This window comes from Osmerus eperlanus, chromosome 9 (genome assembly GCF_963692335.1).
Source record: "Osmerus eperlanus chromosome 9, fOsmEpe2.1, whole genome shotgun sequence".
Lineage (NCBI taxonomy): Eukaryota > Metazoa > Chordata > Actinopteri > Osmeriformes > Osmeridae > Osmerus > Osmerus eperlanus.
Window position 1 is genome coordinate 4,992,510 of NC_085026.1, and position 19,687 is coordinate 5,012,196.

Genomic DNA, 19,687 nt, shown 5'->3' on the forward strand with positions numbered 1-19,687 from the left:
AGAACACACACACACACACAGCAAGCTTAACCACCCAGACATCTCTTCAATCAGCTCCCTCAGCTGAAAATGACTCACCCGGCCCTAGAAACACACACACACACACACACACACACACACACTTACTTGTTACTCAATCACACACACACACACACACACACACACTGCCTGAAAAGGGTAGAATACAAGTGTGTCAGAGAGAAGAGCAGTGCTGATGAGTTTGGGTGTTGTGAAAGTGGCCCCGCTGAGGCAGAGGAGAAGAAGACGAAGGAAGAGGATGTGACACGAGACCCGCTCACGCTGGAGTGACCCGGAGCTGAACCAACCCAACAAGGAAACACACATGGGGGTGAGACATCCTCACACACACACACACACACACACTTAGAAATGTTGCCATTCATGTTTCGTAGAGGTAACCTGAGACACACACACCAAATAAACAAACACAAAGTGCCCCCACACACACACACACACACACATGCAGGTGTGGTCTGCTGCTGCTGGGACAGAGCAGGCCCATCCAGACGGCACCCAGTGTTTCCCAGCGAGATCACAGTGTGAGGGGTTACCAGTGAGGGAAGATACACTCAGACACACAAAGCACAACTTACTTTTGTAAAGAAGCCCTTGAAGAATTTCCTGTCCTGGAAGGGGTGGAAGGGGGGGGGGGGTATAGGGATGTGGGAGGGGGAATGGAAGGGACAAGGCAGGAGATTGTTACCGATGAGGGCTTTGGGAATATCCTGCGCCCAGATGAGTGTGTGTGTGTGCGTGTGTCTCGGTGGGAGAGCGGGCGGACTTGAAGCCTGGTTATGAGTGAGTGGCGAGGTGGGAGGTGATGGTGAGGTGATCAAGGCAGAGTGAGGGGGGAAGGTCATCTAGAACCATTATTAATGCTGTGATCTAGGTTAGTTATGATACTCTGCTAGCCAGCCTGGCAGGAACCCAAACACCACCCACCCCCCCAGATTAGACATCCAGTCACCCCAGAGCACCCTGCAGCCCAGCACCAAGCCTCCCTGCTGGGTCACACACGCTTCAGTCCCCCACCTCCACCCCACCAGGGCTGGAGAAGCCCCCAGGTGGTACAGAACGACAGGCTCAGCTGTGACCTCATCACAAGTGGCCTGACTGGGAAAAGAAGGCAGGGATCCAGGAGCGGGAGATAATCCCAAATGACGTTTTCTATTCTGGGACGGTGAGACACACCACTCTGTTATCGACGAACACTGATTGGCAGGCTGGCCGGCGGAGAGCACCGGGCCTGGGAGCAGGGTCAGAGAGCGACTCCCGTTGATCGACAGGGTCAAAGGTCAGGTTTAGGCCACTGCAGAAAAGAACCAGGGCCAGGCAGGTAAAAGTGACCTGATTTTGCCCACGGGCGAGGCTGGGGGCTGTCAGCAGCATGGTAAATGGTTGGTAGCTCCGTAGAACATTTGACTCCAGATCAAGATACAAATCCCCCTCTGTACATTGCTTTAAATAATAGCATGTGCTAAAAATGAATACATGTATTATTATTATAATTATAATAAAGCAGGACTCCCAGCAGCAAGTCAAAGCAGGACTACCAACCGCATGTTAAAGCAGGATTGGACAGTAGCTATAAATGGCATCCACAGGCAGGGGGCAGCGTTAGAGAGTAAAGACACATGCTCACATTGCTAAAGGCTGGGTGAGGTCAGGGTTCATTCATCTAGAGTTAGTCTGGGTGAGGTCAGGGGTCACACTACTAGGGTTAGTCTGGGCGAGGTCAGGGGTCAGGGTTCACACAGCTCGATGTAGTCTGGGTGAGGTGGGGGTCAGAGTTCACACTGCTGGAGTTAGTCTGGGTGAGGTGGGGGTCAGAGTTCACAATGCTAGAGTTAGTCTGGGTGAGGTGGGGGTGGGGCTGGGGGGGGGGGCATTAGGGTGTGTCACAGGGACGTGAGGACAACCTGCTTAAAGAGACAAAAAAAATGCAATCCAAATGAAGACAAAAAACACAAGTCAGGCAACATACAGGAATAAAGAGGAAACATTGGAGGAGCAGCCCAGTGGAGGAGGATATGGAGCAGCCATCTTAACACCATCTCTCTTAAGAGAGATGGTGTTTAGACAGATGGTCTTTATCTTCAGAGATAGTCTTTAGAGATGGTCTTTAGTCTATAGAGAGATGGTCTTTAGAGAGATGGTCTTTATGCTGGGTACACACCACAGGATAAACGGGCCGATTTCCTCCCTTCCGACAATCCTAGGTAATGTCCCGATTATCTTGATGGTTCTGCAGATTATTTTATCAGATTTTCCCTTGGTGTGAGGTGTGTTAAGAGTGACCGAACCTGCTCGGAAGAACGTCGGAGCCGCCCCGATCGCAAATCGTAAATATTCAGCATATTTACGATCAGAAATCCTGATGTGTGGGGGGAGCAAAGCGGTTAAGTCTAGGATTTGGTCCTCATGTTTGTGGTCTCTCACATTTTGAAAATCTTAAAAGATAAAAAAAAAAAACATTTAGTGCGTACCCAGCATTAGAGAGATGGTCATTAGAGAGATGGTCTTTAGTCTTTGAAGAGAAGGTGTTTAGTCTTTAGTGAGAGGGTCTTTAGAGAGATAATGATGGATGTATGGTTGGGACATAAGGGGGATAGAGAGATGGCGATGAGGATATCAGGACTAACATGGAGGAACGCAAGGAGACCATCAAACGCTGTCTTCCAAATGAGGCTGGCCATGCCAGGAAACAGGAAGTAGAACGCCACCATTAGCACACTCCTCCGGCCAACACAGGGGCACGGGCCAAAGCTGACAGGAAGTGACATTGCAGGGATAAAGGGCAGCCTGGAGGTTGGTGGTGCAACAGTGCTGTTATGCCCCCCCCCCACCACTCTCTCTCTCTCTCTCTCTCTCTCTCTCTCTGTCTGTGAGTCAGGGTTCACTGAGGAGTGGGGAAAACCATCGTTGGCCCCCTGCAGACTGCTAGCATGCTGGGAGGATTGCAGGCACGGGGAGGTGTTTGTTTGTGACTTTTATGTCAAGGTTATAAAGAACTGCCTTACTACCTGGTAGACAGGTGCACAGCCAGGTTACCTGGGAGAAAGGTAGACAACCAGGTTACCTGGGAGACAGGTACAGGGGTCAGGAAGGCCACACATACACAAAAGCCAAGTTACAGAGCCATTCAGACTCATAAACCGACACCATCCAAACACATCTGTCTGTGTACAGTTAAGGGTGGAAGGCAGCCGGATGAAGGCTACGTTATGGCAAAGGAAATGTAATTAGAGAGGGATGAGGGTCAGGGACTCTGAGCAGGCCGGGGGAGACGGACAGGAGACAGAGTGACTCTTTGGTGCGCTTGGTTCGTGTCTTGTCCCGTGGTCCGTGTTAGGGGCAGGGTAACTCAATAACACAGCATGCCTTCAGGGTCTGGGCCACATGTTTACATGTGGGTGTGTGTGGTGGGGGGTGGGTGATTGTGGAATGCCTGGAGCTCAGATTAAAGTCTGCACCAAACAGCACTCCACACCTGCAGGTGTGACAGACATTACACCTGCCTGGTTGTGTTTTCCTCTGCAGGAGCACCTGTCCCAGGCTAGAGAGACCATCCTGGACGTGTCCCAGGCTAGAGAGACCATCCTGGATGTGTGCCAGGCTAGAGAGACCATCCTGGATGTGTCCCAGGCTAGAGAGACCATCCTGGATGTGTCCCAGGCTAGAGAGACCATCCTGGATGTGTCCCAGGCTAGAGAGACCATCCTGGATGTGTGCCAGGCTAGAGAGACCATCCTGGATGTGTCCCAGGCTGTCTAGCTCTTTCTCTCCCACAATGCACACTTGTGTTTTTGGTGGATGTTTGTTACTTGTTTTTGTACCTTATAAACAGCCTACTTTCGCCTTGTAAAACAAAACATGCAAACAATCGTAAAACCAAGTTACACAATTTCTTCCAAAGATGCATTTCCAGTGAAATCCGGTTTAATCCAGTGAAATTATACATGATGACAACAAACCATGTAGACATAAATCCAATTAGAGGCCAGATTTAGCTACCGTAATCTTGCCATCCACCGTAATGCATTCAGTTAGCCAAAGCTGACACCAGTGTGCTGTCCAGGAGCTATTTTCTTCTGCTACATTCTCAAAGGCTCATGGGTGATAAGTGAATGCGTCTCATCCTTATTGATCCTAGGACTTCATGGACAACCTTCAGAACTCCAGGAACGTGCTGCTAAGTCTCAGCTACCAATATTCCAGTCGCAAGTGCAGCTTGTTATGACAGAGTTGATGGTGGTGATGTCCCGGCCACTGTATATTGATGTCACAACATGTTAACGTGAGGGTATTAGCTAGCGTGGGGAGGGGGTGCTGGTACTGTACTGGCTGTCCACACTGAGGGGTCAGTGCTGTCCACTCTGGGAGGGGGGGTAAAGGGTGGGGGTCACTGCAGTCAGAAGCAGGAAGCCGTCGCCCATGGCTTCCTGTTCCTTCCGCTGGAATCTGCTTTACGCAACTCCTCTGGAACGCACGGACACAGGATAAGTCGGGCTGACAGACAGGAAGTACGGGACGCTGTCTATCTGCCGGACAGACAGGCAGGCAGGAAGTACATACGCTGTCTATCTGCCGGGCTGACAGGCAGACAGGAAGTACATGCTGTCTATCTGCCGGGCTGACAGGCAGACGTGTGAAGAGACGACAAGGCTGATGGGTTGGCTACAGCTCAGTGATAAGACCATTTGACTGCAGATCAAGGGGTCACACACGTTCAAAGTCCCTCCTGTACGTTGCTTTGGATAAAAGTGTCTACTAAATGAACACATTTATTTGTAAATGAGACACATTGTAATTACATTATTATAAATACCTTCACACAGAACAATTACCTCCACACAGAACAACTACCTCCATACAGCAGAACTACCTCCCCACAGCAGAACTACCTCCACACAGCAGAACTACCTCCCCACAGCAGAACTACCTCCACACAGCAGAACTACCTCCACACAGCAGAACTACCTCCACACAGCAGAACTACCACCACACAGCAGAACTACCTCCACACAGCAGAACTACCTCCACACAGCAGAAATACCTCCACACAGCAGAACTACCTCCGCACAGCAGAACTACCTCCACACAGCAGAACTACCTCCACACAGCAGAAATACCTCCACACAGCAGAACTACCTCCACACAGCAGAACTACCTCCACACAGAAGCAGAGGATGAGAGGAGGAGAGGAGTGGGGGGGGGGGGTCACTCCAGGGTGAGTCCCCAGGGTAAGGTGGTGGTGGTGGGGAAGGGGTGGTGGTGAGGCAGGGTCTATCTACAAAGGACCTACCGTCTTCAGCCTCTTCACAGCATCCTCACAGATGTGCATCCCTCTGGACTCCTCCACCTCCACATGGCCCAGGTACTGCAGAGAGAGAGAGAGGGAGGGAGGGAGGGAGGGGAATAGAGAGAGGGAGGGAGAGAGGAATAGAGAGAGGGAGGGAGAGAGGAATAGAGAGAGAAGGAGTGAGTGAGTGTTTTGGGTGGGTGGTTTCCTGGTCAGTGAGTGAGGTCAGTGAGCGACTGGCTCCTGTGCTGCTACTGTGACTGAGCCCCATCCTCTCTCTCTCTCTTTCTTTCTATCTCTCTCACACACACACACACATCAGATGGAAGGAGCAACCACCCCACCCTCTGTGTCACTGAGGTGCCACGCCATGCTCCCCCCCCTCTCCCCCACCCCACGGGGACCATTGTGCATGGTGGCCAGAGGGGAAGCCCTCCCTTCCTGAACACGCCCAGCCCGTGACCCCCCGCCAGGCTATACTTAGCCCCTGACGTCAGACCTCTGACTCACACCCTCAGCACTTCAGGGAGAAAAACAAGGATTTACGATTATACGGTGTTAATCCTAATCCGTACATCAAGTTTGACCTCAGATTACTTTATTCATGTTTTACATTACTATATTGATTTTATTGCATAGGAGCCAGCACAGCTAGCGTCTTACAGAGGAAAACAACCTGCCTAGAGCCTGGGGACAATTTCACATGGTAGCAAGACCGGCCGGCTGGGTGATAGATGTTAGAGGTTAGAGGCTGGGTGGTAGAGGTTAGAGGCTAGGCGAGACAGGCTGGCTGGGTGGTAGAGGTTAGAGGCTGGGTGAGGCAGGCTGGGTGGTAGAGGTTAGAAGCTGGGTGGTAGAGGTTAGAGGCTGGGTGAGGCAGGCTGGGTGGTAGAGGTTAGATGCTGGGTGAGGCAGGCTGGGTAATAGAGGTTAAAGGCTGGGTGAGGCAGGCTGGGTGGTAGAGGTTAGAGGCTGGGTGGTAAAGGTTAGAGGCTGGGTGAGGCAGGCTAGGTGGTAGAGGTTAGAGGCTGGATGAGGCAGGCTGGGTGGTGGAGGTTAGAGGCTGGGTGGTGTTTTTGGGGAGCAGGTGGGAGGTGCTGGGATGAGATCACGACATGAAGACAACTTATAAAAGGGGAAGGAATCTAGGTCGCACGTACACACATACATACAAACAGTAAACTAGTGGAAACTCCAGAGAGAGTCACCCCTCTCCTACCCTTCCTGCTTTGATACCTACAATATGATGTATGTGTGCGTGCAGACAAAGGGCCAGTGACGTGGAAAGAAGAGGTGTTCTATTGAAGCAGTGTTTGGTGGTGTGGGGTATCACCACACCGCAGAGCTCATCTAGTCTGTCTGGTACACTGGTCCTGGTTCTACACCCTACCAACACCCAGAGTATGGGAATATGCCTGTGTGTGTGTGAGAACAGGTGTGTGTGTGCGAGGTGTGTGTGTGTCAGTGTTTCCTCTATGTTTACTTTTCTGCCGCCACGGTATCAGACATAGGGCTGTACAAAAGGCCATCTATCAGTAGTGATTGTTAGAGTGCATGCGTGAGCGGGCACGCGCGCCACTGGGCGTCCTTGAGAACTGTAAGTCGTATAACTTATGTTGTCAGTTCATTTAAGCCTGTTATTGTATTAGTCGATAGTTCTTGCACATTTAAATTAAGTTAACTGGTGATTTGCGTTGTTTGTATTCTTCACCTGCTAGCTAAATTGCACGTGGCTGTTGATCCGATAGCGATTGCTGAACGCCCTTGCTCACGTTTGTATTTTAGGTGCATTATTATGCTAAAGTAGTTACACTGCATTAAGATAATTAGTTTAACAAACCTCGGCTTTGCCGTATCAACCTCGCTATCGCTATCGCTCGGTTGATACGTTCAGGCCTCAGTTTGATATTTCCCGGCATGACCTCACGCTCGGTTAGTAAGTAGTTAGTAATTAATGGTGGGTTTATTGTTATTATTTGCTACAGAATGCTTAGCCTATATGTCAAGATCAAATTAAGCGAACGTGTACACGTGCGTTAGAGTGGCCTACCTTAAATCGATAGGCTAGGCTACTGACCATGTACAATAAGTTGTTACGTCAATTATTAATTGGCAGCATTTATGCCATTAAGAACGCCTTTAAGGGTCGCCTTTAAGTAGCCTAACCTTATTGCTTAAGGGGAAATCTGACGAAAATATGTGCAATATTACTTTAGCTATTAGACAGTAGACTATTACAGTAACCTGCTCCGAAATATAGTGAACTCGGTCTCGGCTGGGGGGGGGGGGGGGGGGGGGGGGTTGTTCGGACAGACCTGCCTCCACTGCAAAAAAAAACCTAAAGGAAACACTGTGTGTGTATAAGGGGTGTGTGTGAGAGAGAGGGCAGTGTGTGTGTGTGTGTGTGTGTGTGAGGGGTGTGTTACCTTGACAGCGAAGCTGCACTTGCCCGTGCGGACGGCCTCCTCGTCCGTCTGCCACTGGTGCGGCCGGCTGGACTCAGGCACGTACACGTCTTTCTTCCTCCGGAAACTCTGGCGTAGCTTGTTCATCACACAGCCTCCTGGGGAGGGAGAGACCACGAGAACAGGAGCATGACACGGGGGGTCAGATGGCCGAGCGGTTAGGGAATCAGGCTACTAATCAGAAGGTTGCCGGTCCGAATCCCGGCCATGAAAAATGGCGTTGTGTCCTTGGGAAAGGCACTTCACCCTACTTGCCTCGGGGAGAATGTCCCTGTGCTTACTGTAAGTCGCTCTGGATAAGAGCGTCTGCTAAATGACTAAAATGTAAATGACACAAGGACAGAGAGACACAGACAGAGAGAGAGATACAGAGAGAGGCTATGTTCACACTGGAGCTGAATGGGGCCCATATCCTCATGTGACACAGGTCTGTTACTTGGATGACAGTGTAAACAGCCCAAAGCACATTGAATCTGACATTTTCAAATCGGATTTAGGCCCCTTTCAGATCTATGTGGCTTTGAATTGGATGCAAGTCTGATATTTAGCAATGCGACCCTCTGTCTGTACAGTCAAATCGGAATTTGTGCATCTTTTACGTCACCCTTGATCGACTTTTGTCAAAATTCTGCTCTGTACCTCCACACAGCAGAACTACCTCCCCACAGCAAAACTACCTCCATACAGCAGAACTACCTCCATACAGCAGAACTACCTCCACACAGCAGAACTACCTCCACACAGCAGAACTACCTCCACACAGCAGAACTACCTCCACACAGCAGAACTATCTCCACACAGCAGAACTACCTCCACACAGCAGAACTACCTCCCCACAGCAGAACTACCTCCACACAGCAGAACTACCTCCCCACAGCAAAACTACCTCCACACAGCAGAACTACCTCCCCACAGCAGAACTACCTCCACACAGCAGAACTACCTCCACACAGCAGAACTACCTCCACACAGAACTGGGTGAGGCAGGCTGGGTGGTAGAGGTTAGGGAGTCACGATGCCACCACTCCGGGCTCCGACTCTGCATCCACACTCACCTCTGACATGAACAAGCAGCCACTGCTGCACAAAAAGGCCTTATAAGAAATGTGGTTCTCCTCGTCCTCCGTATTACCTACTCACACATTCGCTGGCTTCCACACAAAAAGTGCTTGAAAACGTACTTCCCTGACCTCCATGTTTAACAGGTGTGAGAGCGTCCTGCATGTGAGGTGGTTGTTTGTGTTCGTTCGCGCATGCGGGACAGTTCAGGACCGACGACCAGCTCACACTGGAATCTGATGCTGGCCACATTTAAAATGACAATGTGAACAGACCGCCAACAAATCGGATCTGATAAATAAATCGGAATTGAGAATTAAGGCTTGCAGTGTGAACATAGCCAGACAGACAAAGCGAAACAAAGAGAGAGACAGACTTCATTCAGAGAGTTTATTGGTTTATGCAAACAATTCATACCGTACAATGTTTGCTTTGGCAATACACTGTACTTAACATGCCAATAAAGCTCTTGAATAAATGTTCTGCTGCTGTGTGGAGAGAAAGAGAGACCAGAGAGAAGTTATTACCAGATAATACAGGAAGTATTAACAGTTCTGTTCTAACAAGGCAACCACACTAGAGCCTTGACTGCTATCTCGAGAAGCCAAGACAACTGAGAGAGCCCGCACTGCATCCCTACTCTTTACTCCCCCTCTCTCCCTACCTCTCCCTTTTCTTTCTCTATCCCCCCCCCCCCTAAGCTCCACCCCTCCCACCCCTCTGAGACCATGTGAGCCAGCATCTTGACTAACGAGTTGTAAAAAAGCATTCTCACAGAGTTGTACCAACTTCTTAGTTGATGAGGATCTGGTGGAATTAAAGCCTTTAATCCTGCAGGTCTGACTGTCACACAGCAGAGAGCGGGGAGTGTGTGTGGGGGGGGTGCAGTGTGTGTGTTCCAGTCATAGTAAGAGTGTGTGTGTGTACCAGACATGGTGTGCGTGTGTGTCTATATACTTGACATTGTGTGTGTGTGTGTGTGTGTATATACTTGTCTGTGTGTGTGTGTGTGTGTGTGTGTGTGTGTGTGTGTGTGTGTGTGTGCGCCAGTCATGGCTTCAGGAGAAAGTCCACACAGCAGCTCTTATCTCTGTCTCACAGGCTGAAGTTTCAACACACACACACACACACACACACACACACACCTGACCAAACCAGACCCCTCCTCCATACACACACACCACCACCCCCCTCCCTGGGGTCAGTGCATGCACAGGTGAAAGTGTGTGCGTGTGTGTATCTAATTGGAATGACAGGTTCCATGCTAAACAGACACCTGTTCCATATGCTGCCCAGGGCAACGACACAGTGATACTATGAGACGAGACAGGAAGGAGAAAGACACCGCCTCTCCCTGCCTTTCTCATGCTCGCTCGCCCTCCCTCTCCCTCACACCACACATTTATTTAGGTCATATCATGTCTCAGCTTACTGCAGGCTTTAGACAGGAGACTGTCACTGCAGAGAGGAGGGAAGAGGAGAGGAGGGAGGAGACTGGGGAGGAAAGAGGGAAATTGATTCTTGTGTCCCCCGACTCCCCCCCCCTCACCATTTCTCGATGACATATGCATATCCCTCACAGAGAAAACCAAGGACAGTGATGGCTTTGCAGGCGCTGGGGGGATTCGAACCGGCAACCTCTTGATCTGCCATCAAACCCCCTTACCACTGAGCTAAACCTAGTGAGCATGTGTGGCTGTCCCAGCACTTTTAACAGCCCTTTCATCTATGTGCATAGATCTGAATGTGCATGTGTGAGACGTGGTGTGTGACGTGTGGTGTGTGTATGTGTGTGTGTGTGTGTGTGTGAGTGTGTGAGTGTGTGTGTGAGAGACGTGTGGTATGTGTGTAGAGCGTCTGCTCTAATGGGGGGGTTTGGGGAACGACTGGTCATGTGAGACAGCTTTACACTGGACCACCAGACTAGCCAGACCTGGTGGGGGGGGGGGGGGGGGGGGGGGGGAAAGAGAGAGCGGGCGAAAGAGAGAGAGAAGAAAAACTATCCATATTTTATATCAGCCTTGTCACCAGTCCCAGGGAGGCCAGTCCTGGCCAGGGACAGGAGAGTGACCTGGTGCATGTGTTTAGATTGGGGTTCTTTGTGGAGGAAACCCATGTGAGCATGGGGAGGACATGCAAACTCCACGCAGAAAGGCCTGGGAGATAGTCCACCTGAGCACCGACAGGCCCCAAGCGGGAATCGAACGCAGGACCTTCTTGCTGAGGGGCAGCAGTGTGCCAGCATGCCACACGCACACGGAGTGACAGATGCACTGACAAGCTGCACTGTGTGGAACAGAGCAGTCCAGACCCTCCAACACTGCTCTCATTGCATTTTAAAGCAGTTATTTATAAACAGATGCTCTGATCCAAAGTGACGTATACAGGAAGTCCACCAGAAGTGCGTACTTGGGTGTTTTGGTGGTCTGAGCTGGAGCAGTGAACCAGAGACATGGAGTGGGAACATGCTACCTCAGCAGGGAGTCGGTCACCAGGTCTGACAGGATGGAAATCCCTCGCAGGGGTTTTGGGGAGAGAAAGAATGATGTGCTTCTGGAACACCAGAGCCCAGCATCACTCCACTCTTAATTACCACTAATCACAGCATGATTTGAAAGGCTGAACACTGGGAAGGAACAGCAGTCTAACCAAGTAAACAGCACACTGAGCTAGTGAAGAACCAGCCGGTAAAAAGCACTCTGAGCTTGTGAAGAACCAGTCAGTAAACAACACTGAGCTAGTGGAGAACCAGTCGGTAAACAGCACTCTGAGCTAGTGGAGAACCAGTCGGTAAACAGCACTCTGAGCTAGTGGAGAACCAGTCGGTAAACAGCACTCTGAGCTAGTGGAGAACCAGTCGGTAAACAGCAGTCGGAGCTAGTGGAGAACCAGTCGGTAAACAGCAGTCGGAGCTAGTGGAGAACCAGTCAGTAGAGCCGCTGGTGTGAACGCCTCTATGCTGCCCTGTCTGAAGCACAACAGTTACTGACCCCAGAGGAGAGAGAGAGGGGGAGAAAAACGACAGTCTGGGCTCGCTCCATTAACAAGCGTTAACTTCCTTGAAGGCGGGTACTCTGTTGAAGTTCAAAACTATTGGATCTGCCCAGAGCCACTCTGGATCTGCCATAACCAATCGCTAGAGTTCGCCTTAGCCAACTCCTTCACCACTAACGGAGCGAGCTGGAAAAACTTTTCCCGAACCCCGTGGGGAGGAGGGCCACAACATCATGGCCACCTAAAAAAACTCAGCCAAGACTGTTCTTGCTCCGGCTCTAACTTCTGGATAGTCGGCAAGGTTGCCACAACGGACCGAATGGCTTCGCTCGCATCGTTCTCCGTCGCCATTACGGAACTACAACTCAAACTAGCAAACGACATCAACGTCATCGTTCTCAGCCACTCTCTCTGTTCGCTGATTGGAACGCCAAAAATATGCCTGGAAAAAAACTGCTAATATACCGAAAGCCCCGACAGAGTACTGAAGGGAAATGAAAATTGAGCGGAAGTACGTAGGAGGGCGGAGCCAGGTTAGAGAAAAACAGAGGTGGGAAGAAAAAGAGTGAAAGAGAGAGAAAGGGAGACAGAGAGAGGGGGAGTAAGAGAGAAACAGAGGAGACAGAGAGAGCAGGGGGAGTAACAGAGACAGGGAGACAGTAAGAGAGTGAGACAGAGTAAGAGAGAGAGAGAGAGAGAGAGAGAGAGGGGGAGTAAGAGAGAGGGGGAGTAAGAGAGAAACAGAGGAGACAGAGAGAGCAGGGGAGGGAGTAACAGAGACAGGGAGACAGAGTGAGAGTGAGAGTGAGAGTGAGAGTGAGAGTGAGAGTGAGAGTGAGAGTGAGTGAGTGAGTGAGTGAGTGAGTGAGTGAGTGAGTGAGTGAGTGAGAGAGAGAGAGAGAGAGAGAGAGAGGTGGGAGTTGGTATGAATGGGTGGTTCTTCATACCCAGAGGAAGGAAACAGTGGGCACAGGAGGCTACTGAAGATCCCCCTCTCTCTCCCTGCCTCTCTCTCCCAAACCCCCCCCCCCCCCTCCTCCTCAAAGTGAGGTCAGGGGGCTCCTAGACAGAGATAAAGATTTAGTGTTGAGAGTGTGTGTTAGCACATGCATGTGTGATATGTGTGTGTGCACAGGGGGTGTTTCGACACACCTCTGTGTGTGACTCTATTCCTGTAGGTGTTGAGCAACGTAACAGCTCCCCAGAAACAGCCAACCAGCCAGCCAGCGAAAGAGCTAGCCAACCAGTCAGCCAGTGGACCAGTCAGACAGGTCCAGCAGCCCTCTGCACAGGGGCCTTTACCCTGTCCAGAAACACTGAGGCTTTGTGTAAACCTGGGATGCAATCAGCTACTCTGCTCCCCCCCCCACCACCCTCACCCTGCCCTCCTCCTGTCTCTCTCTCTCTCTACCCCCCCCACCACCCTCACCCTGCCCTCCTCCTGTCTCTCTCTCTCTCTCTCTCTCTCTCTACCCCCCCACCACCCTCACCCTGCCCTCCTCCTGTCTCTCTCTCTACCCCCCCCCACCACCCTCACCCTGCCCTCCTCCTGTCTCTCTCTCTCTACCCCCCCCCACCACCCTCACCCTGCCCTCCTCCTGTCTCTCTCTCTCTCTACCCCCCCCACCACCCTCACCCTGCCCTCCTCCTGTCTCTCTCTCTCTCTACCCCCCCACCACCCTCACCCTGCCCTCCTCCTGTCTCTCTCTCTCTCTCTACCCCCCCCCCACCACCCTCACCCTGCCCTCCTCCTGTCTCTCTCTCTCTCTACCCCCCCCCCCCACCACCCTCACCCTGCCCTCCTCCTGTCTCTCTCTCTCTCTACCCCCCCCCCACCACCCTCACCCTGCCCTCCTCCTGTCTCTCTCTCTCTCTACCCCCCCCCACCACCACCCTCACCCTGCCCTCCTCCTGTCTCTCTCTCTCTCTACCCCCCCCACCACTACCCTCACCCTGCCCTCCTCCTGTCTCTCTCTCTACCCCCCCCCACCACCACCCTCACCCTGCCCTTCTCCTGTCTCTCTCTCTCTCTCTCTACCCCCCCCCCCCACCACCCTCACCCTGCCCTCCTCCTGACTGTCTCTCTCAATTCAATTCAATATCCTTTAATGACATGAATGTTCAGGTTACACAATGTTGCCAAAGCAGCCGACAGTGAAGCAACAACAACATGCCAAAGAAAACATACTTTATAGTACACCTACATACTACGAACGTACACGTAGGCTACATCTACGTGCACATTCTGTATCTATACACACACACTGCTCATTCTAAGTCATTGAATAGCTTGAATAAAACCGATGAAGCGATGACGAAACAGAAATTAATTCTAATATAATAGTATTCTCTCTCGCCCATCCTCACCCTACCCTCCTGATTCTCTCTCTCTCTCTCTCTCTCTCTCTCTATCTCTCTTGCTCCAGAGACACTACTCACCCCCTCTCTCTCCCTCTTACCTACGCTCCATTGCACCCTCACCCTGTTCCTCCCTCAACTTCACTCTTCCCCTCCCTCCCTCTCCCCCCCGCACCTCATACACACAATCTCTTTCCCTCCCCCTCTCCACGTCCCACAATTACTCCCACAAACCCCTTTCTCTCTCTCCCACGCTCTCCCACGCTCTCCCACGCTCTCCCACGCTCTCCCACGCTCTCCCACGCACACACACGCACGCACACGCACGCACACGCACGCGCACGCACGCGCGCGCACGCGCACGCACACACACACGCACACACACGCACACACACGCACACACACACACACACACACACAGTTCCGTTCCAAGGTAGCTGGCCTCTCTAGTCCTCCTCCTCATCCTGAAGCCAGTGAAAGCCCATGAGCACAAGCAGCCTAACCCCAACCCTTCGGCCCGGACGAGCGTCCATCTTCCTCCAGCCGACGCCCGCACTGCCCTGGCCTGACCCCCACCGTGTTAATCCTCACAAGGGCTGGCCCGGCACGGCTAATGAGTCACCTATCACCAGCCCAGACGGACTCGGCGGGGGGAGCAGCTGGAAGGGGAAAGGGGTCTGGTCTTCGAACGGGCCCGTGTCAAGGGGCCTTTATCCTCAAATGGCGTCGGGTGCCGCTCTACGCACAGTGTGGGTCACATAACTGTTCCTCGCCGTCTTGTCTAACCGGTCCGTTTATGTGTGTGTGGGTGTGTGAGAGAGTGTGTGTGTGTGTGTGGTGTGACAGCATACATGTGCTAGCACGTATGCGTGTGTGTGTCTGTGTGTGAGCGGGCATGTCCCTATGCGCTCTCTCCTGGAGCAGCCTCCCTACTAAAAGGACTTAACCCAGACCACAGCCCCCCCCCAGAAACAGCCCCAGAGCCCCCCCCCCCCAACACATATCTCCAGTACCCAGTAAAGGCACACCATGTTGGGGCTTCAGTCTTCAACTCAGCCCTGGTCCACATCCTGGCTGCGTTCGGCCATGTGACGCAGCTGAGCTCTACGCTAACAACACAGGCCAACTGGAGGAGCAGAACCCGTTACTAATTCATCACTACAAGCTCCCTGCGCAGAACCAGCTTCCCAAACCAGCGCAAGAACATCCGGATAACATCCTAACGTTCATAACATCATCAAACTTAATGACGGGATTATAATGATGAGCCAGCAGGAGTGGCTGGGGTGACGGGGTGGATGTAGTCTGGAGTTGAGATGCTACAGCGTGTGCGTGTGTGTGTGTGTGTGTGTGGAGGGGGAGGGGGGGGGGAGCTGTGTTTGAGCAGCAGCAGGAGTGGTGACAGGATGGAGGGGAACAGGAAGCTCCTGCTGGGAGGAAAGGCATGCCAGCTGACCACAGACCAGCTCCTCACACCTCCCAGAGCAAACATGGCGCTCACACACATACGCACGCGCGCACGGTGCTTGGACGACACTGAAATGGCCAGGGAAGGCACTGAAGACTCTCCCAAGACTTCCTTTCACCAGGTACCATGGGCTGTGTGTGTGTGTGTGTGTGTGTGTGTGCATGTGCGTGTGTGAAGCATTGTGTGCCCGCCGTGTGTTGGTTTGGATTAAGGTGTGAGCGTGTTTGGAGCATACGTGAACTCATATTCCCAGAATCCTCACATGTACAGAGAACTCAAGATTCCCATATAGCCGTAGGCGCTAGCGGGGGGTTAAAAGTGAGGCTGGGCAGGGTAGCTAACAGTAACAGGAGACAGAGCGTCACACAGCCAGACAAACCAGTCAGGCCACCTGAGCAACAACAAGGCCTTTGGTAGTGACTGACACACACACACACACACCTACACACACACCTACACACACACGCTCAAGATTTTTACTCTATGGATCCGCTGTGTGGAAGAAGAGGATGATGATGATGACTTGTGACAGATACGCTAACCAGGATGATTTTGCATCACATGACCGGAGGGCGGGGGTGGTTCTGGTTAAAGGAAGTGACATCACCATGTTCTTTCTGCTGCTGTTCGCCTGTCTACTTCATTTGTCAGGCAGACAGGCAGGCCAGCAGGGAGACACTGCAGAACAGAGGCTGGATAATGACCAGGCCCCACTGTCAGCCTGGCTGCTTTGATGAGGCTGAGCCCAGGCCCCAATTACTGACCGGTACTTCTGAGGCCTGGCACGCTGCATGCAGACTAAAGACTGGACACTACCAGCTCCTACCCAGCCCTGCAATTGACCCTCTCTACCCAGCCCTGCAAGGGACCCTCTCTACCCAGCCCTGCAAGGGACCCTCTCTACCCAGCCCTGCAAGGGACCCTCTCTACCCAGCCCTGCAAGGGACCCTCTCTACCCAGCCCTGCAAGGACCCTCCCTGAATGTGGTGTGAGGGCGGCCTGGGACGGTTGGCACAGCAGGCACATTGTTCTGGTGCTGCCAACTCAGCACTGTGGCCTCGGACAAGCCGGACAGTCTCTGTGTGTGTGTGTGTGCGCACATGGTGGCCATATCTTTAGAGTTCTCTGTCTTTGGCTTGATTTCTCTCTCTCACACACACACACACACACACACACAAACACCTCCGGCCGTGTGGCTCAGATAAAAGACTGCAGTGCTGGAGGCAGGCCTTGCTGCACCCTGACGCAACACACAGGAAACACCCCCCCCCTCCCTCCTCCCTCCCCCCTCTCCCCTCTCTCCACACCCTCCTCTCCTCCTTGCCAGTAACAGAATCCACATTCTTTCTACCTGACTTCAGCTCATCTGAAAGAGTGCGGACGGATGAAACACAGCACGTGTGTGTGCGCGCGCGCGCGCGTGTCTGTGTGTGAGGTGGGGCGTGCGCGCCTATCACACTCACGAAAAGGCGAGTGTCAGAGCGACGTCTCGTCTCCGTGACGCACACCCACCCCGTCAGCACCGCCTGCGACAAGTCAAACCTGTTCACGGGCTCATCATCCTTCCCGTGTGTGTCGTACGACAGTCCCCTTCAGATGACGACACGCGCGCCCTCTGCCGAGCCCTGCATCGAAAACAAACGCACCCTAGCCTCCTGTCAGCGGTCAGTAGCAGTGTCTCATACGGCTCTGGCGTAGAGCAGGCAGGACCTGGTTATCTAACAGAGCCTGGAGCCGCCTGGCTGGCTGGCTGAGCGACGGAGCTTGGACCAGACTCTTCTGTTACACAACACCGTGCTCCGGTCCAGGTGGAGCTTCCGAACAGAACATGACTCAGCGAAACCCCGGCGGTCTCATGACTGGACTGCGTCTGGACGGGTGAGATAGCCTGCCGGTGTGTTTATACACACACACACACACACACACACACAGGCCCGAGGCCAGGCTGCAGGAAGGGTGGAGCGGTGAATGAATAGCAGGAGGAGGAGGAGAGAGGGGATGAACAGGAGAAAGAGAAAGAACGCCAGGAACCCAGGAAGAGGGAGAGAAGCAGGAAGAAAAGAAAGGGGAGGAGGAGAGGTACTGCTCTCGGAGTGAAACATTCTCTGCACGGCTGGGTCAAATGCTCTCATCACTGCATCACCCGGCAACCACTACCGTTACCAGGGAACAGGAGCCGCAGCGATATCACGCGCAGTCATGGCGATGAGGACCGACAGCCAGTGGAGGCCAACAGGAGAATCAGGAGAGACACTTGGTCCTGCCTAATCTGTCAGCCTTCTTACCCTGCTGGGGGACGGACAGCAGCCCCCTCAGGATCCACCAGGAGGGTGAGGTGCTGGTTATAACACACACACACACACACATGTATAAACACACAGGCACGTGAATCCAGGTCTCATATCAGTCCTTGGACTTATGTGATAAGACAGAGAGGACAGAGGGCCTTCCTCTAGACTTTCCATGCTGAGTGAGGAGGGCTGGGTTGGGGGTGGAGCTGAGGATGGGGCTGGGACTGAGGCTGAGTGAGGCCGAGGCTAGGACTGGGACTGGGGCTGAGGATGAGTGAGGCAGAGGCAGGGACTGGGGTGGGCCTGGGGCTGAGGCTGAGTGAGGCAGAGGCTGGGACTGGGCCTGGGTCACTCCTCATTAAAAGCAGAGATCAGCAGGCTGAATAAAGCATGAGTCTCTCCACCACACAGGGCTCAGGTGTCTCCATATAGGGGCCAGGGCTCTCCTGCTGACAATGAAGCCTCAGAGCGCCGTAGAGTCCACAGAGAGACAGGGGCTGAAAGACAAGCCGGTCCCTTCCTCAGAACAACATCACCCACGGCTGAGAGAGCCAGGCCAGCGTGAGGCACCAACCCACCCGGGACCTCATTAAAGCTCCCAGACACCCTCCTTTCAGAGGGCAGGCCTACAACTGCATTATGGGTGGTTGGAAGAGCGCAGGAAATGCTAGATAAAAAGACTCTTTGTTCTTAAAAAAAAAAACAACAACAACAAAAAAACAGGTTGCTGACAGGCTCCTGGCGTCGTGCTGCCCCTCTGTGGGAGGTATTGATGAGTCGGAGCTGTGCTGTGTCAGGTGCAGAGGCCTGACTGCTGTCCTGGAGCGCGGCAGTGCTTCCAGGAGACCTACTTGGTAGCTGGCTGCGCTGCGGAGAACGAGGCCAGCGACAGAGGACGCGATGCTAACCCGAAGGCTCACAGGGACAATACAAAGGCTTACTATTCAGAGAGTCCCTATAGAGAAAAACAGAAGTCTATGTAGATAGAACCTGTGGTTCTGGTTTGATGCAAATGACCTAGTAGTAGGTACTTATACAGTAGTTACCGTATCATATAGACTTAGGCCTATATGTAGGCTGTACGGATTCTTATAACCATGGAATTCATGCATTGTCTTCATTGATGCCTTTATCCATGGCAAGGTACTGTACAGGGGAGGGGGGTGGGGTTGAACTTTTATGGATCTGCAGTCCAATGCTCTCCCACTGAGCTGTCCCCACCACAACCTGACACCCACTCAAAGAGGAAACATGTTTCCCAACCCCAGGTTGGCCCAGCTGGGGGAGAGGCGTCCACACAGACCCTGACAGGCCCAGCCGTCTCTGGAGACCCCTCACTGACCTGCTCCACTTCAGGTCACTTCCCCATCCTTCCTCTCTGAGAGGTTATTCCTCGTCTTCTCTGAGGGTTTAGGTCCGTTCTAGGTCCTGATCTGTGGGCATCGGTGAAGCCCCGGCTGTGACATTGCTGGTGAAAAGAGCTCTACGAATAAGACAGGATGGAGCCACATGAAGTCCTACACCGCTGCAGGCATGGCAGGTGAGTGACAGGCAGGTCCGCCTTAATCCAGACGCACACATCCCTGGCCTCCTCCCTCCTCACCTTAAGCTCTCAGTAAGACCCTGGTCTGGTCACACTGTCAGTGAGGGAGACAGGGAGACGCCACGCTGACCCCACCGTACAGCAGGCGGCTTGTGGACGCCATCCGACTGTCTCGGGCTCCTGACA

General features: G+C 52.8%; 1 protein-coding gene across 3 annotated transcripts in view; it reads right to left on the minus strand.

Annotated features, from left to right (window-relative positions):
- The window catches only part of numb (NUMB endocytic adaptor protein), a 28,148-nt gene that overhangs the window by 6,736 nt on the left and 1,725 nt on the right, over positions 1–19,687 (minus strand). For 2 of the 3 annotated variants that reach the window (XM_062469107.1, XM_062469105.1), the window contains exons 2-4: positions 7,750–7,886; positions 5,327–5,401; positions 615–647 (exon numbers count right to left, since the gene is read on the minus strand). In XM_062469107.1, coding sequence (XP_062325091.1) covers positions 615–647; positions 5,327–5,401; positions 7,750–7,875 — 234 coding nt within the window. In that variant the 5' untranslated portion in view covers positions 7,876–7,886. The remainder of the gene's footprint in view (positions 1–614; positions 648–5,326; positions 5,402–7,749; positions 7,887–19,687) is intronic. The other variant, XM_062469106.1, reaches the window with a different exon arrangement.